We start from the raw sequence: 22419 nt of genomic DNA, 5'->3' as shown, positions 1-22419 counted from the left end.
ACATTTACTTGAGAAGAAAAACTGCATTTAATAATAAAATGCGTTTTCAAAAAATATAATTTTTCATCATTAATTAAAATATTAGTATTATTTTAGTATCGCTGAGATACTATTATAGTTATTAATATTTTGAATCAGATTTTATTTTTATATTCTTCATTTTTAGAAATTTTGTTGTGTTTGTAGCCATTTTTTTTTTATTTATTAATTTTATTGAAGTTTTAGTTTATTTCAGTACATCAAATTAAAATATATTAAAATGCCATGGCAACTAGCTGAAATACAAAGCTCTTTTTTATTTTATTTTATTATATATTTTTATTTTATTTCAGTTAATGTTTATTTTATTCCAAGCAACAAAAATGTGTTGTTTTATTTTTGTTTCAGTTTCAGTTTTAGTAAACTATAACAACCATTTTTATTTTTTCCCCAAATTGCGTTTTATTTAAAAAAAAAAAAAAAACTTTCCAAATTCTGTTTTTTTTTTTTTGCAGTTTTAATTTTTCTTAATTCTATTTTTTTCCATTTTAATTTTTCTAGACTCTGTTTCAACAGTTAAAAAATATTAATCAACCATGTCTAATTAATTGAAATCATGAAACTTAATTTAACAGCGATTTATTAAAAGTTTAACAAAAAAAAAAAACGATTTTTAAGGCTCTTTGAAATACATTTTATTTTTTCTCAAATTCACTTTTATTTCTACCAAATTCTGTGTTTTCTATTAATTTTCTGTATTCCATTTTAATAGCTTAATTAAATTTTATTAATCAAAAGTACCAACTAAAGTAACTAATTTTATATAAAATGTATAATATATAATTTAATATATTGTGGTATTGTGTTGTGTATTTACATTTTTCTGGTAAATATAAATGGTAAATAACAATGTTTTAATAATAATGTTATTAATAGTAGTAGCACATTTCTGTCACAATTTCTTCAAGTTAAACAAAACTTTTATATTTGATTTTGGGTTGCAATGAAGAAGTTTAAGTTTCTGTTTGTATATGATATGACAATAGGTTTTTCTCAAAATAAACCATAAAATGTGCATTGAGTGACTCTCAGAGCAATTATAGAAATTATGTTTGTGTGTTCATATACTCGTATATTGAGGCGGCAGATTTCTGCACCACATTTAAATAGCATTTTTGTGACTTACTATTCCCAGACACTAGTCTATATCACGTTTTGATTTATTTATCCGAAATTTTGCTAATTCTGTGACATTCTGTGTTACACAGTAAATTCCAATTCTATGAGTGAATTATCTGATTCTGTCCGTGTTTTCCACATTGCGGAAGTCATTGCGCCCTTACAACCCTGGAAAGAAAAATAAACTTCAATTCTCTAATAAGTCTGAAAAGTCTTAATTTAATAGTTTTTCTTCTCAAATAAATGTTATCTTTTGATTTTTTAATATTGATTAAGACTATTGTTGTTCTCCAAGAAGATATCTATTTTGAGGCACTTAAAGTAATGCATATGATCATTAAAGCAGTAATGGTGGTGGAAGGGTTAACCATTTTTAAATCAAGTGGATCAACATAAAAGCTGTTCACACGTTTTTCCACACAAAACAGCAATATATCAAAAGAGATATATTCGGTACACAACCCATGCATCCAGAAAGAGAAAATAATTCAGATGGGTGTGTCTTGTGAATCTAAATGAAAAAGGTGAAGAAAAGCCTTTCCGATTTATGAAATAAATTGAAAAAACGGTGCTAAATTATGAAGACTAGCAGCAGCAGAGGGCATGCGGGAGAGTGTCAACAAAAAAAAAACATGGACTCAAAAACTCCAAAACATACCATTAGTCGGATGCCTGGCATACGACACAGAAAATCTCTTTACTGCCGGCATAGAGAGCAGCTCTGAGGAGATAAAAGAGGCATTCTGCATTACTCGTGTCATTGTGCCCCTCATGAGCTTTTGCTTTAAATCAAAACGACCTGCATTTTTAATCCTCCCACCATCATGCAATCATTTCCGTTCCTGAAAAAGCCATAAATATCAAGCAGGTAGAAGTAACAGTGCGGACAGATGTTCCCCTTGAATGAGGACATTGAGAAACAACAGATGTCACAACAAACTACCCAGAATTCTCTGTGCTACAGCATCCTTTTGGATGCAGCATGACATGGCAGTATTTCGGGTGCTATTTCAAATGTCTTACAGAAGGTAATCCTCTATGTCTCAGAGATACAGCAACACCCTGTGGACAAAACTGTTAATGCTCCTAAGGAGTGAGAGGGTGTTCATTTTAATTAGTGTTAATAATAATAAAAATAAATATAACAACACTAATAAGTCAAATAATAATGTATTTGATATTGACAGAGACAGAGAAAATGCTTTCATTTTCACTGTATGCTGGAAATTAAAGGGCAGTTTCTAATAAATGTTTTGAAAATAACCATAATAATCACAGTTACTCAACGAGTCTTTAGAGATTACGGTAAAAGCAATAATTTGGGTCGCCATGGATATTATCTATCACTAAAATGTTTCCCTTTTGCATAAAATGGCTTGTGCAATTATTGAACAAATGTTTGTTTACATGCACATGCAGCATCCAAATAAGCAGTTTAGAGGTAGCAAAGGTGACAAACGATTAGTTAACATTATTCAGTAATTTTCCTATGAGAGACACCGATAAACAGCTAAACGCAAATGGTTTAGGAACAGCTCCTATTTATTTGAGATGTCTTTGAAGGCTAGACTAAAATTTCAAGAACATTTTGAATGAAGTATGCTGAAAAACAGCCACTAGGATATAGTATGTAGTGTTCAAGAAGGGAATATTGTAATGCCAATCAACATTATTTGTTTCACTGATTAGTTGACACCAGAATTAAAATTTCCTGATAATTTATTCACCCCCATGTTATCCAAGATGTTCATGTCTTTCTTTCTTCAGTCGAAAAGAAATAAAGGTTTAGGAGGAAAACATTCCAGGATTTTTCTCCATATAGTGGACTTCAACAGGGAGCAATGGGTTGAAGATCCAAATTGCAGTTTCAATTCAGCTTTAAAGGGCTCTACATGATCCCAGCCGAGGAATAAGGGTCTTATCTAGCGAAACGATCTGCCATTTTTTAAAAATCTAAATCACGTTGGAAATGTCATGCGTGACGTAGGCGGAAACACAGACCAAGTGTTTATAAAGCGAGCATCCAAAAGAAAGTAAAAATAAATAAATAAAGGTAAAACAACGAATTTTGAAGTTGGAGGAGAAAATGAGATGGAGTTTTTTGCCCTTCCGCCACCTGTTTGAACCAAAGTACACAGATGAAGATCTAGGGCGATATGGGCGATATGGCCCAAAAAAAATCAAGATAATTGTTTAGTTGATATCAATAATTACCACGACAAATGTACATTTTTATTTCTTTTCGAGTTTAAAGCCAGATTTTTGCTCCAAAGTGAAAGTTCCAGACCATAAATTTTCCTTAACAAAATAAATAGAAATAAAATAGAAATAGAATAAATAGAAATGAAAAAACATTAAAAAACATTTAAAAAACATTAAAAAAAATCTTACTGTTCAAAAATTTTGGACTGGTAGTGTATATATATGAACTTTTTTTTTTTCACAATATTATTAAAATATTATGATTTTTTTTATTGATTTTGATTGATAATGATTTTACGGTTACTACATTTTTAATTACAACTATAATTATAATTTTTTTCAAAAAAAGTTATTTCTTACTTTCTGCATGTTCTAATGAGTGATATTGTTTCAAATTAAAAAGTAGCTGTGTGTTGCCTGAAGATATTAATAACAATTACTTTTTTTGTCTCTTAGAAATGCACATTTGATAGTGGTAGTAGCTTGAGTTAGGATGCAGATGTACATTTTTGTTTATTATCAAAATCAGTAACATCTGTAAAAATCGTAGCAACCTCATTTTTATGTTAGTTTATTATTATTATTATTATTATTATTATTAATTAATTAACCATAGGTCTTCCATAGTAGCATACATTTAAATCTTGATAAACAGTTAAAACCACACATATAGCACCTCAATACACTGGTAAAAAATAACTACATGTTTTGTTTTAGGTATTTGTATGAAAAACAGTGGTCTTAATCACAAAAATACTGTAATTATATCTCATTATTCCTTCAATAGATTTAATTCATGTCTACAGTAATAATATAATACAAATTCAATAAAAAAAAACACATTTTTGCCACAATACCACTGTGCAGTTAGTGTTACTACAGTAAACCCTTGCATTAGCATTAACTAGCTTTTTTGTAACTTGATGAAAAGGTGATATAATACAAAGCATAGCATTATAAATGTACATATTTTTTTTAGAAATCAAAATATAAAAACCTTTCAAGTATTTATGATGCAGTCTTGTAAAAAGGGTCCATTGAGTCATTTGTGTTCTTTGCTAAAATTAGGTAAAGAACTCTTCATATAGTTTTATCGAGGAAAAATTATATCACGATCATTATCATTATCGATTTATTGCCCAACCCCCAGAAGAACTAACCAAGCGTGACCTTTCCAACATGATTACTTAATGCGTGAAGTCATAGACGTGAATCAGAGCTGGTTAAAAAGCATTCGTGGTTAAAAAGTATATACTTTATTTATACATATACAGTTGCAATCAAATTATTCAACCCCCCCCAGAGACTGCAGTACTTTCCAAATGATTTTGGCTCTTTCTGAAGATCCAGGACTAAACTGCATCTACATCAGTTTTCTGGCATATTAAAAGTGATAATGTCAATATATAATGTAATGTTTTTGAGTTATAGGATTTTTTAATAACACAGATATGTCAGAATTATTCAACCCCTATTCAACATTGCTGTTTTAAGACAGTTATTTTTATGGTAAGTTACAAAATTGTCTTAAATTGTCTTAAGCCTTTACAAACTTATTAAAAATGGAATTAGCTTAGGGTGTTACACATAGTATACTCTTAGCCCGTGCATGTGCTGAAAGGGAGTAGCAAATATGGTAAAGTCAACAGAGCTCACGCAAAATCAATAGAGAAGAAATATTTTGATATATATGAAAGTCTAAAACTACATGAAGATTTCTAAGACATTACAAGTCCCTAGAGACACAGCTGGCAGCCGTATTCCTTAGATTAAAGTGTGTTGAACCAGAAAACCTTTGAGGCTGTTGAACAAAAAAGCACAATATCATAAAATGTTTGATCAGATCAACTGAGAAAAACTTGCAATGTACAGCCAAAGACTTGCAAGATGACCCGACAAATATTTCAATGCTGTGAATAAGATAAACACTAGACAAGTATGGTCTTCATGCTGAGGAATCTTGCTGAATACCACTCTTGATCAAGAAGAACAAAAAGGCTGCCTTGAACATGCTAAAATTCATTTGGATAGACCCGTGAGGTTATGGAAGATTGTTTTATGGAGTGATGTGTCCAAACTGGAACTTTTTGGATGTATGGATCATAGGTACATCTGGTGCAAAAAAGACCAAGCTTATAAGCAGAAGAACACCATCTCCATCATCAAACATGGAGGTGGGCCAGTCCTGTTATGGGGTTGTTTTACTGTAGCAGGAAGTGGAAAACATGACCATACAAAGGATATCATGGATTTATTAGAGTATCAGACCATTTTGGCAAACATTGAGATGCCTTTTGTGCAATGTCTGAAGCTAATAATCAATGGACTTTCCTGCAGGACAATCATCCCAAAGTATACGTTCAAATCTACTCACGCTTGGTTCAGGGATCAGTCATAGAATGTTTAAGTGGCCTGTTCAGTTTCCAGATGTAATTCTCATTGAAAATACATGGTTGAATTTGAAGCAAGCAGTGGCAAAGTAAAACCCAAAGATTATCAGTGATCTGAAAGCTTTTTCAGGGGAGGAATAGCCCAAGATTTGCAGCAGAAAGGTGACAGAAGCATCTAAGCACTTCCAGGCAGTGTTTATTGGTGGTTTTAAAGAATAAAAGATTCTACACCAAATTTACTTTCAGGGGTTGAATAATTTTGAACATAAATGTTTAGAGCCAATTTGAATTTTTTTCATTATTCATCAACTTACGTCCTCAGAATTACTCAAATGTGTATTAATAAACTTTCTTTAATAGTTTACTTATGCCTCTGTTGAATTGTTTTCACAAAATGTTGTTCTCTGCAGCAAAATGTCTTGCAGGTCAAGGGGGTTGAATAATTTTGATTGCAACTGTATATATTTTTTTTTTTTTGGACTGATCATTTCACTAGTTAAGACCTTATTTCTCGGCTGGGATCATGTAGAGCCCTTTGAAGCTGCAATGAAACTACAATTTGGATCTTCAGCTTGTTGATACCCCATTAAAGTTCACTACATGGACAAAAACACGGAATGATTTCCTCAAAAACACTGATTTCTTTTCGACTGCAGAAAGAAAGACATGAACATGTTGGATGACATGAGGGTGAGTATCGAAAAAAAAAAATCAGCAATTTTTTTTGTCTGGAAGTGAACTAATCCTTTATGGGAAGATCTAAAAGATATTCAAAAGAATAATTTGCTGGGACGTTTGTGATGATCCTCAGGTCAGTGGTGGCTGAGGTACGTTATAACCCTGTATGTGTGTGTGTTTGGGACATACCGGCTTTAGAAGACCGACTCTTGAGTGAGGAGGGCTTTTTGCGGGGAGCTCGTGCTAGGTCTCTCAGGTTGGGGAAGGAGGCGCTGAAGAGGCCCGCACACTGGGCACCTGAGACCGTGGGGCGAAGCGGGTGGGGAGGGGAGGGAGGTGTGTGACGTTAGTAGCGGTTAGTTTTCACATGTGAACATGCAGCTCTTTAACTAAAGACGTTAAAAGGATAGTTCATCCAAAAATGGATATTTTTTTTAAATAAACATTTCTGAATTAAACTTAAAATGTAATATTTGTTATTATTTTGTATTAATTACAGCAAGAACAGTAATATTGTGAAATATTTTAACTGCTTTCTATTTGAATATATTTTAAAATGTAATTTATATCTGTGATCAAAGCTAAGTTTTCAGCATCATTACTCAAGTCTTTTGTAATTGTATACACTATATCGTCCAAAAGCTTGGAGTCAGTATAATTTTTGGGGCGGGGAAACAAATTAATACTTTTATTTAGCAAGGATGCTTTAAATTGATCTAAAGTGATGATAAAGACATTTATAATGTTACAAAGGATTAGGATAAATGCTGATTGTCTGAACTTTCTATTCATCAAAGAAATCTGAAAAACAATTCTACTCCGCTGTTTTCAACATAATAATAATAATAATAATAATAAATGTTTTTTGAGCAGCAAATCAGAATATTATAATGATTTCTGAAGGATCATGTGACTAGAGTAATGATTCTATAAATCAGCTTTGAAATCACAGGAATGAATTACATTTTAAAATATATTCAAATAGAAAACAGTTATTTTTAAGTTACTGTTTTCGCAGTGCTTTGGATTAAATAAATGCATGCTTGGTGAGCAGAAGAGACTTCTTTAAAAACATTAAAAAAACCTTACTGTTCAAAAACGTTTGACTGGTAGTGTATATATTTTTCAGAATATTATTAAAATATTATGATCTTGTTATTGCTTGGATTATATTTTTATGGATACTATATTTTTAATTATATTGTATAATATAATTATATTATAACTATAATTATATATTTTTTCTAAATTAAAATACTGTAACTTTATATAATTTTTTATAATATAAGTATAATGTGTAAATAAGTATTACAATATTATATTAAGTGTTATTACATTATTAAAATATTTTAAATACTTGCAAAATATAAATATAAATATTTTGCTAAATGTAAGTCTGCATGCAAATGTAGGAAAAAAGTGGCACAAAATGTAAATATTAAATTAAAATATTACATTTCGTTAATTAAAAAAGTAAAAATATAAAATATTTATCCTTAAAATAACTATTAGGCTAACTTTGGAATGTGCTTGATATTACTTATTACTCTGTGGTTTCTACTTCCTTTTCTTTCCACTATTATTAAATTACTACTGAATCAAAAACTTAAATGTACACATTTGTTGAAAACGGTATAAAAGTTTTCAAGCACCATATTAAACCAAAACTAATAGAGATGACTTTAGACAAGCTTTTAAAAAAGATTTTTAAATAGATGTTTGCCATTGACCTTTAAGCTAAATTCCAGGCACATAGAGAACTTTTTTAATATACAAAACCCTGTTAAACTGCTGGCAACATAATTACACTCCCAGTGAAACACTGACAAATGTAACTTGAGATCTGTGGCTCTAAAAGAACAAAAGCACATCTCTAACTTTAGCCACTAGAGGGCAGTACTAAAAACAACTCACTTGATTAAAAGCTCAAATAATAGACATGCCAGATGCAACATGCACTTAGTTAAAAAATAGTGATCTCCAAATCATGCTATAAAGTTTTAGTAAGGTGCAAACAACATTAGCCACAATCTCTAAATGTTACGCAACGCCGAGCCTCTGCAACAGTGTGCATTGTCGCCTCATAAATGTTCTTTGGAGATGGAAATAGTACGAACAAGAATAGCAGAGAAGGTCCTGCCAGCAGCCATATTTAGACCACTACTGGCAGCATGGACACATTTCAGACGGACTGAGTATGGCATGATTTAAATAAACTTTAGCAGGGTCCTTGAACTGTGTCATTGGCGCTAAACAGAAACCGGTGCTTTTAACGGTCAATGGGGACGGGTTACTTAAGAGAAGTGAGAGTTTTTTTTTTTCAATGAGAACAATGACAGGAGAGACCTGCTACATGGAAACAACACAAGTGAAATGTAATTCCTACCTAGCCCGCTGGGTTTGATCTCAGGTGACTGACGAGAAGACGAAGGGAAGATACGATACGCCAGTCCTCGAGAAGAAGTGCTGCTCTCTGAAAGAGCCTGCAGAGAGAGGAAAACAAAAGGCATATGGACAAATATAAAAAAACAGACATAGACAAAATATCATTGTCAACTTGTTTTAGTGCCTGTAAATTCTACTTATTCAGGGTTTTTAATTTTTTTTTTATGGTAATAACCCAGAAATATGACAATCCCCCTTTCCCCTATATATTTTTATGTTGTTTATATTTTAGATTATTTGGTGCTGAAGAAACATTTCTTATTATCAATCTTGATAACAGTTTAATATTTTTGTTGAAACCATGATACACTTTTTCAGGTTTCTTTAAGTAGAAAGGTTCAAATGTAACATTATAAATGTCTTAACTGTCACAATTGATTAATTTAAGGCATCTTTGCTCAAGCAAATTAAGCAAAAACAATATTACAGAGCTTAAACATTTGAAACTGTTTTTGGATTAATGTTAGAAAAATACAAAAGTACTAAAATACTAAAAATAAATACTTAAATTCTAAAGTTATTTAGTTATATCTAAAGTTAGTTTATAATAAATGCTTTCGTAATTAAATATAATTAAATATCAAAATAAATCATTTGTATTTTTGTATTTTTTTTATACTTTCATTAAGGCAAATTGTTAAAATATCAAAAACATTTAATCGTTTTAAACACTTAAAATACTGAAGTACTAAACATACTAAAAAATAAATATTAAAATACTAAATATGATAAATATTTTTGTAATTAAACACAATTAATTACCAAAATAAACTGTATTTTTGCATTTATTTTTTACAAATTGTATTTTATACTGTCATCAGGACAAATTGTTAAAATATTATCCAAAACATGTAATCATTTTAAACATTTAAAATGCTAAAGTACTAAAATACTAAAAATGAATACTCAAATACTAAAAATAAACCAAAATAATAAAATAAATACCAATATAAATAAATAGTATTTTTCAATTTATTTTTTACAATATATAATTGTGTTTTATACTGTCATCAGGGCAAACTGTTGAAATATTATCACATTTATTATCACATAAAACATTTCATAATTTTAAACATTTGAAAAACCAAAGTACTAAAATAATACATACTAAAATACTAAGGTTTTATGATAAATAATTTGTAATTAAATACCAAAATAAATCAATTTTATTATTTTTTTTTTTTTTTTTACAATATATAATCATATTTTATACTGTCATCAGGGCAAATCATTAAATTATTATCCAAAACATTTAATCATTTTAAACATTTCTTTTTAATATTTTTGTAATTAAATATGATTAAATACCTAAATAAATAAATTGTATTTTTGCATTTATTTTTACAATATATAATTGTATTTTATACCGTCATCAGGGCAAATTGTTAAAATAGTATCTAAAACATTTAATAATTTTAAAGTCCTTAAATACTGAAAAATAAATACTAAAATACTAAAGTTTTATGATGAATATTTTAGTAATTAAATATAATTAAATACCAAAATAAATAAATTGTATTTTTGCATTTATTTTTATAAAATATACAATTGTGTTTTATACTGTCATCAGGGCAAAATGTTGAAATATTATTCAAAACATTTAATAACTTTAAACATTTAAAGTATTACAATACTTAAAAAAAAAAAAAAAAAAAAAAAAAATACTAGTTTTATGATAAATATTTTGTAATTAAATACCAAAATAAATAAACTGTATTTTTGTATTTATTTTTACAATATATAATCATATTTTATACTGTCATCAGGACAAATCATTAAAATATTATATAAGTACTAAAATACTAAAAAGAAATAAGAAAACACTAAAGATTTATGATGAAAATTTTTGTAATTAAATATAATTAAATAACTAAATAAATATATTTTCGTATTTATTTTTTTATAATATATAATTTCAATAATTATAATTTAATTTTTTAGCAAACTCTCTCTTTAATAATCAAACTAAAGCCTAGTAGCAGATCCCATAATACAGTTCCATACCTCCATTGATCCAGCCTTTCGGGTGCGTATGAGTGGCGACTTCCTCTGAATGTTGATTGGCTCAGTCAGTGTGGCTCTATCAGGCTCATCTTGAGAAAGGTCTTCAAGACTGCCTGGGTCTGTCTGCTTCTCGTGGTTCTGTTACAGAAAAAATGAGACTGTTAGAAGACATCCAGCATGCAATACTCCTTAGATAGTTGCATATGAAACCAAGCCTCAGCAAAGTAATGTGGTCTGAAATAAATATAGGCCTATATATAATCTTTGGGGCGAGTAAAACAGACCTCAGATGAGGCGGGCCGGAAGCCAAAACCCATTGGTGCATTATCCTCATCCTTGCACCCCTTCACTCCTGGGCTAAAGTGCAACTCCACATGAAAACGTTCCTCTGAGGAGGGGTCCTACAAACACATGTCAGCATATGAAAGAAGTATAGAAATTGGCCACAAAGTGCTGATGCAACATCTTGTACCTTGTTATTGTCCTCATACAGCATAATAACAATCTGCGTCATATAGTTGAGTTCGGTTACGGCGCTGAGGTAGTCCATAGCCTGCCTCCACTGTTCATCTTTTTGCTCCTAAACAGATGAGATAAAACAAGTTGTAGCCTTCATTAAACATGATAATATGCACGTTTAATGATTGTTTACTCACATCTAACAGGCCTCCGTAGCGGAAGATGTTGAGCAGGGAGTGTACGTGACTTTCGCTGGTGAAATAAAGCCGGGTGCGAACATGCCGACCCGGAGACATCACGCCCCGCGAGTACCTAAACCACCAGGAGGGATGAAATGCACAAAACTGATCACTCACAGGTTCTGAGTCTACAGAGCTTCTACAACAATGTGAGGTTGTATAACACAACAGCTGAAAACTTCAGAAGTATGGTAAAGTGGGATCTTAAAGGGATTGTTCACCTAAAAATTTAAATTACCTCATGATTTGCTCACCCTCAAGCCATCCTAGGTGTATACGGTTTTCTTCATTCAGACACACACAATCGGAGTTATATAAAAAATGTTCTGGCTCTTCCAAGCTTTATAATGGCAGTGAATGGCTGTTGAGATTTTCAAGTCCAATAAAGTGCATCCATCCATCATAAAAAGTGCTCCAGAGGGTTAACAAAGGCTTTCTGAAGTGAATCGATGCGTTAAGAAAAATATCCATATTTAAAACTTTATAAACCGTAATCTCTAGCTTACTCTAACTGTCGTACAAAACACTGCCATTATTAAGCTTGGAAGAGCCAGGACATTTTTAATAAAACTCTGATTGCATTTGCTAAAAAGCATACGTAGATGCTAGAATTTGAATGTACTAATAGTAATTAATTGACACACTGTACAGGATGTACAGTATAGTATGTAAAAACCCTGTGAAAAAGTTTGGCATTGCACCCCAGTACAGAGACTCACAGTGGATGCAGCTTGTTGACGGCCTCGTCCTCATGTGTTCTCTGAAGATCCAGCTGAATCTTCTTGACCAGAGGCAGGCAGTAGGCACTGGCGATATCCAGCTTCTCTGCTTTGGTGATTCCATACTCCTGAAAGAGAGTGTGTATGCAGGTGACGTCAAGATAGATGAAAATAAACTAATACTTTTAGCCACGTTTATCAATTGTTCTACCTGGGGGATGATGATGTCTGCAAGTGCTCTGGACAGACGGAAAAGCTCCAGCGTGTCCTCTAGACCCAGAGAAGAATTGTGTTGGGTGTCGTATTTCACACAGTCATAGATGTCCGGGATCTTACTGATGTCGTATCGGCCGTTTTTCATGCGGAAGTCACGCTCCAGTTTGCACCAGCGCTGCAGCATGAGCTCCAGAGTCTCACTGTGATATAGCTGCAGGTCTGTGAATATTACAAATATATACAAATACATAAAATTGTGTGCAAATATATGTACATGAACAGTTGAAGACAATCTGCAAAATGTTAATTATTTTAGCAAAACAACAGGGATCATACAAAATGCTATTGTTATTTTTTATTTAGTACTGACCTGAGTAAGATATTTCACAATTAAAGATGTTTACATATAGTCCACAAGAAAAAAAAAAGGTTTACATACCCTTGATTCTTAAAATCGTGTTGTTACCTGAATGATCCACAGCTGTGAGATACTTGTTTGTCCTGAACAGTTAAACTTCCTGCTGTTCTTCAGAAAAATCCTTCAGGTCTCAAATTCTTAGGTTTTTCAGCATTTTTGTGTATTTGAACCCTTTCCAACAATGACTTTATGATTGTGAAATTCATCTTTTTACATTGAGGACAACTGAGGGACTCATATGCAACTATTACAGAAAGTTCAAACACAGAAAGTTCACTGATGCTTCAGAAGGAAAAACTATGCATTAAGAAACTTTTTGAATTTGAAGATCAGGGTAAATTTAACTTATTTTCTAGAAAACATGTAAGTATCTTTTGTAGCTTCTGAAGTACAGCACTAAATGAAAGAAATATGACATTTAGGCAAAATAAGAAAAATGTACACATCTTCATTCTGTTCAAAAGTTTACACCCCTGACTCTTAATGCATTGTGTTTCCTTCCGAAGCATCAGTGAGCGTTTGAACCTTCTGCAATAGTTTCATATGAGTCCCTCAGTTGCCCTCAGTGTGAAAAGATGGATTTCAAAATCATACAGTCATTGTTGGAAAGGGTTCAAATACACAATAATGCTGAAAAACCACAGAATTTGACTCATGAACTATCACTAAACAAAAAGCACAGCTGTGGATCATTCAGGTAACAACAGAGTATTAAGAATCAAGTGTATGTAAACTTTTGAACGGGGTTGTTTTTATAAATTCAACTATTATTTTCTCTTGTGGACTATATGTAAACTTCTTCTATGTGAAATGTCTTATTCAGGTCAGTACTAAATAAAAAATAACATGCGTTTTGTATGATCCCTCTTATTTTTTCCTCTTAAATTTTACAGATTCTGCGTATGTAAACTTTTGACTTCAAATGTATATATATATATATATATAAGCAAGTAAAAAGCCAAAGAAGAGGACAAACCTGCAGATTTGGGGTCTTCCAGCCTTTTACAGATCTGACAAGTAAGGCTTTTAATGAGGGTGTGAACTCGATCACAAGTCCTGACTGGATTGAAAATTACCCCCATAGAGTTCACCAGAGATGGGCTGCCTGTTGGAGCCAACTTAAAGAGACATGGCAAATTTAAGGCCAGTTCAGTTAGACTGAGATTATGAGCCTTTTTTAAAAAGCTGCAGTTGCAATTTGCTTCACCTTGTTGTAGTCCTCATTATTGAAGTCTTTGCTCTTCTGCATGATCTCATGCAGTCGAGCTTTGACTCTCTGCTGGCAGTCAGTGAGCGAGTCGCTGTCGCTGTCCAGCAGTCCATTCATGTTGGCACTCTTTACCATCTGAACGAGGATTGGAGTCAACTCTCCTTCCAGTGCTAAAAGACCCTGGACACAAATTTTATTGTAAATTAAAGGGACAGCTCACCCAAATAAGGAAAATTACCCCAGGATTTACTGATCCTTAAGCCATCCTAGGTGTATGTGACTTTTGTTTTCTCAGATGAATTCAATTGGAGTTAAATTAAAGAATGTCCAGGCTCTTCCAAGCTTTATAAGGGCAGTGAATGGGTGTTGAGACTTTGAAGTCCAATAAAGCACATCCATCCATCATAAAAGGTACTCCACGTGGCTCTGGGGTGTTAATAAAGGCCATCTGCTGGAATGCTCTTCTTTCAAGAACGCACATATGACAGTTAGCAGAAGCATATGGTTTATAAAGTTTTTTATGAGTGATGGATGCACTTTATTGTGCTTCAAAATCTCAACAGGCATTCACTGCCATTATAAAACTTAGAAGAGCCAGGACATTTTTTTAATATAACTCCGATTGTATTTGTCTGAAAGAAGGAAGTGTTATACATCTATGGCTTAAAGGTGGAGTAAATCATGGGTTAATCCTGTAATTTTTTTTTTTGGTGAACTATCTTTTTAATGTAAAATAGTCAGAAATTTAAGACACAACTAATAAAAGATAATTTATATACAATATAAAATTATATATATATATTTTTTTTAAGTACAAAACAGTATTGAAATGCATATTAAAACTGAAAAATAACAAATAATTTTTTTTTTTTAAGTTTAAACTCCACTGTAAATCTACTGCAGTTTACATCAATTCCATCTAAAAGCATTATGTAATACCAACACACCCCTGCAAACAAAACCCAACAAACCTTTGCAAACGCTGCTGCAGTCATCTGCACACGACCCTCATCGGATGCGTAAATTTTGAGGTCATGGCGGTATGTGCTGTGTAAACGGAGAAGGCCACAACCTGGAAAGCCGGCATAGTCGCCTGCAAAAGCACAGAGAAACAGGCTTTTTATAATAACAACAATAACATGAACAGAACATGTGCATATCCTGGAGCCAAAGGGACAGAGCCTGAGGATACACACACATTCACATTACATAACCACTTTTTTAAAAACCTACATACAGTGCGCTGTACAACCAGCTGGCTGAAAATCCATGCATTTCAATGCATCCACACTGTTGAAAGCATCTGGCAATATGGGTTTAGGTGCTTCTCACATGAGTGTTGCATTGCAGTGCATCGAGCAGCAAACATAAATCTGATTTAAGATTCCAGAATGTCCATTTGAGAGAATAGACGAGGCCCGTAAAACAAACTACCTGACAGTTAGATTCATTTTTGGGGCCATTTATACAGGACGCATTCTTGTGGTCCATCCATTCTATTTGTCCATTTAAACAAGTGTCAGATGGAAATTTTTTTGCCATTAGGCTGTAAGCAGTATAATAATAATGTCAATTTTAACCATTTTCATTAAGATGGTTTTGAATGCAAGAATGTCCTGTGTATATACAGCCTTAATGGAAGCCCATTTTCACTACATAAAAAAAAAAAACAGGTAAATCATAAATTGGTAAAGCATAATTAAATACTACTAGATACATAACAAAAAACTATTTAAAAAAAAATCATAATTATGACAAAATGTCAACATTGTATGCAATAATTATAATTTATGTAATAATTATGACAAAAAGTTTAAACTGAGACAAAAAGTCTCATTTATTTATAAGATGAAAATCAAAATATTACATTAAATCAGAATTATGATTTTCTCAAACTTTTCTCTGATACTTTTGACTTTGTTATAATTATGCTTTACAGTAGTATGTCATAATTTTGACTTTACATCCCATAAATAAGGCTTTTTATGCCCAAAGCATGTTTATTTTTTTTTCTAATTTGGTGGAAACTAATTTGGTGGCTTTCATAGAAAAGAGAGTTTAAACCATCTGAAAAGTCTAGTTAACACCGTCGTATTCCACCTACACTACCAGTCAAAAGTTTTTGAACAGTAAGATTTTTAATGGTTTTTAAATAAGTCTCTTCTGCTCACCAAGCCTGTATTTATTTGATCTAATGTACAGCAAAAACAGTACAATTTAGAAATATTTTTACTATTTAAAAGAACTGTTATCCATTAAAATGTAATTTAATTCTGTGATTTCAAAGCTGAATTTTTAGCATCATTACTCCAGTCACGATCCTTCAGAAATCATTCTAATATTCTGTTTTGCTGCTCAAAAAAAACATTCATTATTATTATTAATATTATGCTGAAACAGCAGAGTAGAATTTTTTCAGGTTTCTTTGCTGAATAGAAAGTTCAGAAGAAAAGCATTTATCTAAAACAGAAATCTTTTGTAACATTATAAATAACTTGATCATCACTTTTGATCAATTTAAAGCATCCTTGCTAAATAAAAGTATTAATTTCTATAATTACTTTACCAAAAAAAAAATGAATTTCAGAAAAATGCTGATCTTTGGATCTTTCTGTTCATCAAAGAATCCTGAAAAATGTACTCAACTGTTTTGAATATTGATAATAATAATAATAAATGTTTCTTGAACAGCAAATCAGCATAACAGAATGACTTCTGAAAGATTTTGTGACAGTGAAGACTGGAGTAATGATGCTGAAAATTTAGCACTGATCAGAGGAATAATTTACATTTTAAAATATATTCAAATAACAAACATTTATTTTATATAGTAAAACTATTTCTAAATTGTACTGTTTTTGCTCTACTTTGGATCAAGTAAATGCAGGCTTGGTGAGCAGAAGAGACCTAAAAAAAAATCTTACCGTTCAAAAACTTTTGAACAATAATTTTTTACAAAACGTTTAGGAAGTAAACCAGAAATCGATGCTAACACAGCAACAGACATCACAGACTGTTGAAATCAGATATCACCAAAGAAATTTGTAGAAAAAAAACGTGTAGGCTTTACAATTTAACTTTGCTAAACTTGTTTGCTACTAGGTAAAAAAAAAAACCTTTCATAAACTATGATATTTTATCTCAGTATGTCTAAGTCCAATGTCCATATCATGGAATCTTCCACACATTCCGTGGCAGAAGCGAAGCATGGAATGTTCCTGTGGCGTCCCACTGATTGGATTAGTTAAATGAGATGGATGGTAAGGAATTAATATGACGAATGGGGCAGACAATGCATTAACCCAATATCAAGACCACGCACATATCCAAATCTCTTCTTACCACAGTCAATAGGGGATTCACAGCCAAGGGACCTGCAGCTGTCTAGTTAACAATTCAGGGTAAAAGAACACCACATTAACCAGCATTGCAAAATGCTGCTGACTCAGTATGATGAGAGGAATTGGTCTGGTCTTTGTAAGTCTGTGAACTCTGACATTTACATTCCATTAGGTGCAGCGTGCAAATATGAACTCGAAATTGAGGTCTGGGGCGAAGTGATGGAACTACACGGGAAAGAATCCACAGCATGACTAAGAAGTTTTTATGCTGGCGTACTTGAAATTTAAAGGCACTACTGGAGGTAAAGAAAGTATTCATTTCTCCCCGAGTCCTGCCCCTACATGCTTTTGTATGCCAAGCCCACTGAACAAGCAGGTGGAACAGGTTTCCTGCCCAAAGCTATAAGCTTTGAAAACCTGCATCATTGCCCCACTACCTAAAAACAGACACAACATCTTGTCAAGGCATCCAATTTATCATGATCTCATGCAGAGGAAGCAAAACAACTGTTACTGCAAACAACTTAGGCTGGATCCAAAAAAATCTTCTTGAGACAAAAATTAAAGGAAGAAAGCATGCTTAGTTGTATTCTTAATATTGATAAGTTTTATAATATAAATATTTCAATATACAGTTGAGATTAAAAGTTTACATACACCTCGCAAAATCTGCAAAATGTTAGTTAATTTACCAAAATAAGAGCGATCATACAAAAAGTATGTTTTTTTATTATTTAGTATCAGTGGTGGACAGTAACGAAGTAGTTGTACTTCGTTACTGTACTTAAGTACATTTTTCAAGTATCTGTACTTTACAGGAGTAGTTTTATTTTGAGTAACTTTTACTTTTACTTCACTACATTCCAAGGCATAAGATCGTACTTTTTACTTCACTACATTTCAAAAACATGTCGTTACTCCTTATAATATATCACGTGTTCCGAGACGCAGAAGCGGTGTCTGATTAATGAACAAACTGATTCTTTTCAATTGGTTCGCAAATCGCAACAAACGATTCATTCACGAATTGGACTGATCCAATTGCAGCTGTTCTCGAGTCCACAACTTATTGATTCAAATGAGCCGTTTAGAGCGAGTCTCCCGTCAACTGGATTCACAAACAAGAACCGGGAGATCATGTGAGCGCGTGCGCGAGTGATGCTGCGAAAAGTAAGTTATAATGTCGCATTTTAGGATTAATTATTGTATCTGTCAATTGTTTGCGAACTAAATCTGCTGTAGAGGGTGATGTATTTAAGCCCTCTGAAATGCTTGAATGCACATCATTGTCTCTTTTTAGGTCAAAAAACATTAAAACAACGGATTAAATAAAATAACTCATGCCCGTTCATATTCCTCGCTGCTGTAACATTAACAGTTTCATTAAAATGCTACGTATGTATCCTTATGTGACGTCTGTTTTTAAATTGTTTAAAACTATTAAATTGTGCTAACTTCCTAACAAACAAGCTTGCTGGTGCTAAGTTGAGGTAATTTTCAGATATGAAGTCCACATATTTATAATCAACCACCTAGACAGTTTACATCTGAGGGAAAAACAAAAGATGTGATGTTCAGAACATGGTACAGAACTACAGTAATTATCAAAGTGGGAAGTAAAGCCCTCTGAGGGCATTTGGCCAGGAGTGTTTTTACACAGACAATGTTTGAGAAAAAAGAAAATATTATGAAAAATAATTACATTTTTCTTCTTAACTTCAGGCCTTATTCTCCTATCATTTATAACTGTGCCGTTTTGCAAAATAACAAGCTTTAAAAATAACACCTTTTCTTACTGGTTGAAATGAGATGGTCAAATCAGTTTTCTCTCAGGTACATGGCAATGTAAGCTTCACAGTGAACATCACTCTTGTCAACGTAGTCCATATCAACAACACTTGACTCCATGTAGGCTAGTGATTATTTTTGGGAAAATCCAAGGCTTTTTGAACAGTAGGATGTTAAAAAAAAAAAAAAAAAAAAATATAATAATAATAATAATAAATATATATATATAAAATTAAATTAAGTAACCTTTATAAAATATCAAAATAGTTCAGTACTTTTTTACTTAAGTACTCAAAAAATGTATTACTTTTGTACTTTCACTCAAGTAAAATTGAAAAAGGAGTACTTTTACTTTTACTGGAGTAATATTCTATTATACGTATCTGTACTTTTACTCAAGTACTTGATTTGTGTACTTCGTCCACCACTGTTTAGTATTGACTTGAATAAAACATTTCACATAAAAGACGTTTACACAAGAGAAAATAATAGTTGAATTTATAAAAAAATACCCTGTTCAAAAGTTTACATACGCTTGATTCTCAATACTGTGCCGTTACCTGAATCATCCACAGTTTTTTGTTGATAGTTGTTCATGAGTTGTTCTTCAGAAAAATCCTTCAGGTCCCACAAATTCTTTGGTTTTTCAGCTATTTTGTGTATTTGAACCCTTTCCAACAATGACTGTATCATTTTAAGATCCATTTTCTCACACTGAGGAGAAATGAGGGACTCATATGCAACTATTACAAAAGGTTTAAATGCTCACTGATGCTGAACAATGCTCAAAATGCTGAAAAACCAAAGAAACTGTGGGACCTGAAACATTTTTCTGAAAAACAGAGGGTAGTTTAACTGTTCAGGACTCAGGACTTCAGGACATTCTGGTAACAACACAGTACTAAGAATCAAGTTTATGTAATATAATTAACATTTAGCAAATTCTGTAATTCTGTATTTATAATATTTACTATTATTTGTATTATAAAAAAAAAAATATATATATATATATATATATATATATATGTGTGTGTGTGTGTGTGTGTGTGTGTGTGTGTGTGTGTGTGTGTGTGTGTGTGTGTGTGTGCGTGTAAGAGAGAGATCTAGAAATCTGTGAAAAATGTCATTGTGAAGCTTTAATACTAGTTTTATACATTTAATTAAACATCTTTTGCAATTCAGATCTGATATACAGTCATGGCCAAAATTGTTGGCACCCCTGAAATTTTTCCAGAAAATCAAGTATTTCTCACAGAAAAGTATTGCATCAACACGTTTTGCTATACACATGTTTATTCCCTTTGTGCGTATTGGAACAAAACAAAAAAAGGGAGGGAAAAAAGCTAATTTGACATACTGTCACACAAAACTCCAAAAATGGGCTGGACAAAATTATTGGCACCCTTAACTTAATATTTGGTTGCACACCCTTTGGAAAAAATAACTGAAATCAGTCGCTTCCTAAAACCATCAATAAGTTTCTTACACCTCTCACCCGGGAATTTTGGACCACTCTTCCTCTCATATTGGAAGGGCGCCTTTTCCCAAAAGCAATTTTAAAATCTCTCCACAGGTGTTCAATGGGATTTAGATCTGGACTCATTGCTGGCCACTTCAGAACTCTCTAGCGCTTTGTTGCCATCCATTTCTGGGTGCTTTTTGAAGTATGTTTGGGGTCATTGTCCTGCTGGAAGACCCAAGATCTCGGACGCAAACCCAGCTTTCTGACACTGGGCCCTACACTGCGACCCAAAATCCTTTGGTAATCCTCAGATTTCATGATGCCTTGCCATGCCATGCCATGATGCCAGAGGCAGCAAAACCACCCCAAAACATATTTGAACCTCCACCATATTTGACTGTAGGTACTGTGTTTTTTTCTTTGTAAGCCTCATTCCGTTTTTGGTAAACAGTAGAATGATGTGCTTTACCAAAAAGCTCTATCTTGGTCTCATCTGTCCACAAGACGTTTTCCTAGAAGGATTTTGGCTTACTCAAGTACATTTTGGCAAACTGTAGTCTTGCTTTTTTATGTCTCGGTGTCAGCAGTGGGGTCCTCCTGGGTCTCTTCATTTAAATGTCGAAGGATAGTTCGCGCTGACAATGATGCTCCCTGAGCCTGCAGGACAGCTTGAATTTCTTTGAACTTGTTTGGGGCTGCTTATCCACCATCCGGACTATCCTGCGTTGCAACCTTTCATCAATTTTTCTCTTCCGTCCACGCCCAGGGAGATTAGCTACAGTGCCATGGGTTGCAAACTTCTTGATAATGTTGCGCACTGTGGACAAAGGCAAATCTAGATCTCTGGAGATGGACTTGTAACCTTGAGATTGTTGATATTTTCCCTCAATTTTGGTTCTCCTCTTTCTGTTGTCCATGCTTAGTGTGGCACACACAGACACACAATGCAAAGACTATGTGAACTTCTCTCCTTTTTATCTGCTTTCAGGTGTGATTTCTATATTGGCCACACCTGTTACTTGCCCCAGGTGAGTTTAAAGGAGCACCACATGCTTGAAACAATCTTATTTATCCACTTTTTTGAAAGGATGCCAATAATTTTGTCCAGAGTTTTGTGTGACATTATGTCAAATTTGCTTTTTTTCCCTTCCTTTTTTTGTTTTGTTGTCTGATTGTCACTGCATTGGATACAATATATCAAACTAAGCAGCTTTCATACGGTTTGTGTGGCTAAACATAAAGTGTGACTATTTTAAAAATACTTTTTAGGGCCACTGTATTTTTATCCAGTTTACTAGGAGAGCTTTTTGGCTGGTGCGAGTGTAGAGCTATACCTTGTCCTCCAGGGTACATGCAACGAAAGGCTCGCCCAAGCTCCTCAGCCTGAACTCTACCCGCTGGCGTCAGCTCACCCCCCCACTTCAACACCAGCAGTAAAGATGGACCCTCCTTCAGAGCATCTGCCACAGACACAGATAGGTCAAAAGTTAAACAACAGTAACCAAACCAATTTTGAATCAACAGTTCATCTCATACCTTCCTCCTCACTGGATGCTTTGGGCTGCCCATTGGGCAGGTAAGTCAGCTGCACCTTTCTGTTGATCCCTGAGAAATGGCCATACCTGAAAAACAATAGACGGGGCGGGGGACATAAACATACCACCCCCTCTTAATGAGCATTCTCCCACTG

The 22419-nt window shown here is 32.9% G+C and overlaps 1 protein-coding gene across 3 annotated transcripts in view; it reads right to left on the bottom strand.

Annotated features, from left to right (window-relative positions):
* ppip5k1b (diphosphoinositol pentakisphosphate kinase 1b) overlaps positions 1 to 22419 on the bottom strand; it is a 53012-nt gene that overhangs the window by 9425 nt on the left and 21168 nt on the right. Inside the window, exons 14-27 of one of the 3 annotated variants that reach the window (XM_073831371.1) lie at positions 22266 to 22351; positions 22064 to 22189; positions 15110 to 15231; positions 14136 to 14318; positions 13905 to 14046; positions 12506 to 12729; positions 12295 to 12422; positions 11534 to 11648; positions 11350 to 11457; positions 11162 to 11278; positions 10878 to 11015; positions 8815 to 8911; positions 6618 to 6725; positions 1817 to 1879 (exon numbers count right to left, since the gene is read on the bottom strand). In XM_073831371.1, coding sequence (XP_073687472.1) covers positions 1817 to 1879; positions 6618 to 6725; positions 8815 to 8911; positions 10878 to 11015; positions 11162 to 11278; positions 11350 to 11457; positions 11534 to 11648; positions 12295 to 12422; positions 12506 to 12729; positions 13905 to 14046; positions 14136 to 14318; positions 15110 to 15231; positions 22064 to 22189; positions 22266 to 22351 — 1757 coding nt within the window. The remainder of the gene's footprint in view (positions 1 to 1816; positions 1880 to 6617; positions 6726 to 8814; positions 8912 to 10877; positions 11016 to 11161; positions 11279 to 11349; positions 11458 to 11533; positions 11649 to 12294; positions 12423 to 12505; positions 12730 to 13904; positions 14047 to 14135; positions 14319 to 15109; positions 15232 to 22063; positions 22190 to 22265; positions 22352 to 22419) is intronic. The other 2 variants (XM_073831372.1, XM_073831373.1) reach the window with 2 other exon arrangements.

Source organism: Garra rufa, chromosome 25, assembly GCF_049309525.1.
Source record: "Garra rufa chromosome 25, GarRuf1.0, whole genome shotgun sequence".
Classification (NCBI taxonomy): domain Eukaryota; kingdom Metazoa; phylum Chordata; class Actinopteri; order Cypriniformes; family Cyprinidae; genus Garra; species Garra rufa.
This window is presented reverse-complemented; position numbering and strand designations above follow the sequence as displayed.